Source organism: Orycteropus afer, unplaced genomic scaffold (genome assembly GCF_000298275.1).
Source record: "Orycteropus afer afer isolate SDZICR_OR568_19922 unplaced genomic scaffold, OryAfe1.0 scaffold00194, whole genome shotgun sequence".
NCBI lineage: Eukaryota > Metazoa > Chordata > Mammalia > Tubulidentata > Orycteropodidae > Orycteropus > Orycteropus afer.
In genome coordinates this window covers 3,537,123-3,541,663 of record NW_006921781.1, presented here as the reverse complement: position 1 = coordinate 3,541,663, position 4,541 = coordinate 3,537,123, and the positions used below count along the sequence as shown (strand labels likewise).

The 4,541-nt window shown below is 45.0% G+C and overlaps 1 protein-coding gene across 1 annotated transcript in view; it reads right to left on the bottom strand.

Annotated features, from left to right (window-relative positions):
- Nucleotides 1–406: 406 nt before the first annotated feature.
- TSC22D1 (TSC22 domain family member 1) overlaps nucleotides 407–4,541 on the bottom strand; it is a 205,492-nt gene continuing 201,357 nt past the window's right edge. The window contains exons 2-3 of the mRNA XM_007947823.2: nucleotides 1,838–1,889; nucleotides 407–664 (exon numbers count right to left, since the gene is read on the bottom strand). Of these exons, the coding sequence (XP_007946014.1) occupies nucleotides 407–664; nucleotides 1,838–1,889 (310 nt within the window). The remainder of the gene's footprint in view (nucleotides 665–1,837; nucleotides 1,890–4,541) is intronic.

The following is a 4,541-nucleotide window of genomic DNA, read 5'->3' as shown; positions in this document are numbered from 1 at the left end:
CCCATGGATTAAACTACTTGCAAGCAGGAGAAAACTCTTCAAGTAGGGGGTGGGAGCCGGCAGGGATGGAAAAGGCACAAGCTCCTCAGCATGAATTAAACCATTCCTCAGTTATTTGCCAAGCTGCGTAAGGTCCCAGTATATCCATGCTAATTCTCTCATTAACCTTTACTACACTCAACTAAGAAATTTCTTCAAGCCAAAAGCATGAGTGTTTAATACTGGAATAAAAAAAAAAAAAAAAGAGAGAGAGAGAATGCTGTTTGTCAGTCTCACGTCTCTTTTGCAGCGAGCAATGAAATGGGTGACTGTGGAGGCGGATTCCCGCTAGAACATCTTCTCCAGTCTGTTCTGTTCTGCTCAGTTCAGACGGCAGTGCCAGCCAGTTCTGTGGGGGCATAGGAGGCTATGCGGTTGGTCCTGAGCCCTGGGACGCTGGCTGGGCAGGGGGCTGTGTGGTCCCCTGTGGCTGCGAGGTGGCAGGGGGAGAGCCAGTCTGCAGCTGGGCCTGAAACTGGGCAAGCTGCTCGGGACTGGCTAACGTCTTCAGCAGATTGTTCTCCTGCTCCAGCTGGGAATTTTTCTCTATTAGTTCTTTGATTTGCTCTTTAAGGACCTCCACTTCCTCTCTAACAGCATACATCAAATGGCTTTTTACCAGATCCTGAAAGAGCAGGAGAGAGGGGGAAAAAAAACAGGCTTTATTTATGAATCACTATTTTCCCGACTTTAGATTTCTAAAGCATTATTTCGCATGGCTCTCCCTAACCACTAACGTAACCTGAATTTAAAGTGCATTAACCGACATTCGGGTTAATCTACTGGATACAACAAACATACAATACTTAAGTTTAATATATAAAAATGATCGAGTTTCTTAAACCTCTAGTTTTTCACTTCAGACATTTGACAAGAACGCATACTATCGGGTTTCCTATTAGAGATGACCAAATATACTGGGTCTCCGGACACGAGGGTAGCCAGCCGACTTCTCTGCGGCCACAGCGTTGGACGTAGGGCCCGCCCCCCGTCCCTCCCCTCCCGCCCGGAACCACCTCCCTCAGCACCAGCTGCAGCCAGTTCCTACGGAGCAACTTGCCGCATTTTCCTCCCTCCACCCCCACAGCCCTTTCGTGATTAAGCTGACATCACAGAAACCTGGGCAGACCTCACAGCCAATGGGAGGCCGAGTTATTTATAGCTCCGAATTAAAGGTTCGGAGTTTGCCTAGCAACAGTGGGCAGAGAATCCCGTGAGAAGAGCCACAGGCGCTGCTCCAATAACAAAGAACAGCCAAGGCGGAAATAAAAAATAGGAGAAATCCACGCAGAGACTGAGAAAACAAACTTTTCTCCTATTCCCCTTCATTGTGTGGTACCCACAGCACTAGGGATCGGTTCGTGCACTGTCTAGAAGACCCTTCCCCCGAGATTTACACACTTCTGGGATTCCAACCCCCCCCACACACACTTAAAACCTTCGGATTCCCAGTGTAGCCACATCGCTGAAAACATAACCACGACCGAAGTAGGCGTACGGCCACGATTCCTTCCCAATTACCTAGCCAAAGGGGACATCTCTGCAAAACCACCGACGTTCAGTGCAATCATTACATAGAAGGAGAACATATAATACCCTCAGGGCCCCTTTTCTCCTTCCATAGCAGTCGTGGGATGTGGCTTTATGCTGGTAAAAAGGAGATGGCGCCGGCATTTCTAAATGTATGAAGAGCAAGCCACATCACCGTAACTTACGGATGCACTGGTTCCAACCCAAGGCATCTCACTTTTAGTGCGGTGCCCACATTTAGTACGAATTATTTAAAATCAGTACCTACCATAGCTTGCTCGATTTTGTTGTCAATAGCTACCACACTTGCACCAGAGGAACTGGAAAAGAGGGGGGGGGGAGATAATCGATAAATGGAATTTATCTTAAACATCCAAGATTAAAAAAAAGGACCTCCCCATTCTTGATGTTACTAGCATCATTTTTTGAACATCCTTTAATGTACGTAAGTAATAGATCTAAATACCACCAGCCACTCTCAACAATTATCCAGACATTTCCCTATTTTAGTGAGCCAGAAAGGACTAAATTACATAATGTAGTAAAAAAAAGCCTGTTCTCTGCCCCGACCTGCAAAAAGAAGGCTATTCTGAACATTTCAAAAAGCAACATCCATGTCATCGTAGTCTCTTCAGCAATGGACAAAGGAATTCCCCTGGCTATCTTTCACCTGCATTATTACAAATCCCACACTAGTAAATTTAAAGACACTATCCCAACCAACATTTACCTATTGTCAAGTCTCACAGATGCGTTTTCAGTCCCCAGCAAGGATGACAAGAAAGAAATTGAAAAATGCCTCAGTTGGTAAACTCCTAGATCCATCGCCACTGGTCTACACCATTGGGATTTCATGCAATTGCAGCCAAAAACACCCTCGCAGAGGGAGATGGGGAAAAATTAAAAAAAAAAAAAAAAAAAAAAAGGAACACCTGCAGCCTTATTTGAGCTAGATAAAATCGTCTAGCTTTCTGCAGCCCACAAACAAAAAATCAGCAGCCCTAATTTAAGGAAACCCAGCTCCTGGGGCTTGGCGATCCCGGTGAGATGCAGAACCCACGGTTATGTGAAGCCCAGCAAACCGGCAGCCCAGCTCCACTCGGCTCTACACCAGCTCTCCCGGTCTTACCGCAAAATATATGCAGGGAGGAGCCGCGCCGATTGGCCGATACGCCATTGGAACCGCCCCTTCTCCCTTCCCCGCCCTACTCCCGCTTACCCGCCTTCCCCTCCTCCCCGCCCCCATCTCCCGATCCCGCTCTTCGGGTGGGCTGGCCCGAGCCGTACTCGGAGGGATCGGGTGCAAGGCCGCCAAGGGCTTCCACGGTTCCACCAAACGCTGCACGACTGCTTCGGCACAAAACGTCAAAGGTCACTGAAAAAATATGATCGGGCCCTCGCACGTGCTTACGTTTAAGGGAGTCAGACCCCGTACCCGAAGCTGTCTGTTCCCGCTGCTACCAAAGGCGAGAGCTTCCTATTAGCAACCGGAATCGTCTGCGCTACTGGGCATGCCCAGTCCCACCGCCAAAGACTTGAGTAACTCTAGTGTCTCAATTTCAATCCGATTCTTCCAGCAGCAGTAATGGGAAGGTTTTATGGAAGGTTTTACTTGGAAGGATACTCATACTGTATGTGTGTGTATATATATGTATATATACACACACACACATAATATATTGTATGTGTCTATATAGGTATATAGGAGCTCTGGTAGCATAGTGGCTAAAGCACTTGACTGCTAACCAGAAGGCTGGCAGTTCAAACCCACCAGCCACTCCTGGGAAGGAAGGTTGGGCAATCCTACTTCCGTAGTGATACTGCCTCGGAAACCCAAGGAGGGGTCGCTATGAGTCGGGCCGACTCGAGGGCACATAACAACAACATATAGGTATATAGACACACACACACACACACACATATACCCCCACACACATACAAAGCCAGTGGGTTTTAGAGGGAAAAATCACATTTGCATTTTGAGAGAGAATAGCTTTCCATGGATTTATCAATTACTTTTGGAATAAAACAAAAAATATCACATTCTTTGCTAGGCATATATAAATTGAGTCAAAAAGGGACCCAATGGATGAAATTAGGTACCTACATTGTCCCCAACGTCATAAATATTAAAATTACACACACACACCCCAGCTAGCACTTTCTCCCCAGTAATTAATTACACCTTCTTCCATCCACAGCTAGAAAAGAAATCCACAGGCTCACAACTACCATATAGATCTATTTCCAGTAAATCCCGAAGGCAAGCTTTTGGAAGTGGCAATTCCATTAAGACTCAATCCTAGGAACCCATTCTTCTTTACAACAGAGGAATTGAAAACTTTACATATTGTAAACTGTGTATTCAAAGTGCACAATTCCTTGTGGTTACACTTTTTGCCCATTTGCAGTGTCCAGAACCAGTAGAAAAAAGGTTTAATAGTGGCTAAAAATAGTTTAGTCCAGGGACATAGCAAGGCTGGGTCTCCTCACCACTAACCAAAGAATTCTCTCTTTGAACCAAAATCGTGACATCAGATAGAGTGTAAAACTGCCTCTCCCTTACAAAATTTCATTTCTTAACTTAAAATATTTTCAAGGACGCTTTAATTAAAGTTATACTTTAATATACTATAAATCTAAGGCCTAAAGTTTGCTTTATTACAATAGATTATGAACAGTTTGCAATGCAATAAATTTAAGCAGACATATTTAACCTTTACAATACTGCCCTCTAATGGCATATTACTATAAAAACAAACGAGTCTACAAAATAGTAGGGAAGACTTCTCTAATCCACACAACTTAACAACAACATGCCATCACAAATAATTCCAATGTAAACTTTCATCACCGAAAAAAAAATATATATATATATCCTATTTTGTTGTTGTTGTTAAGTGCCGTCGAGTCGTTTCCGACTCATAGCGACCCCATGCACAGCAGAACGAAACACTGCCCGATCCCGCGCC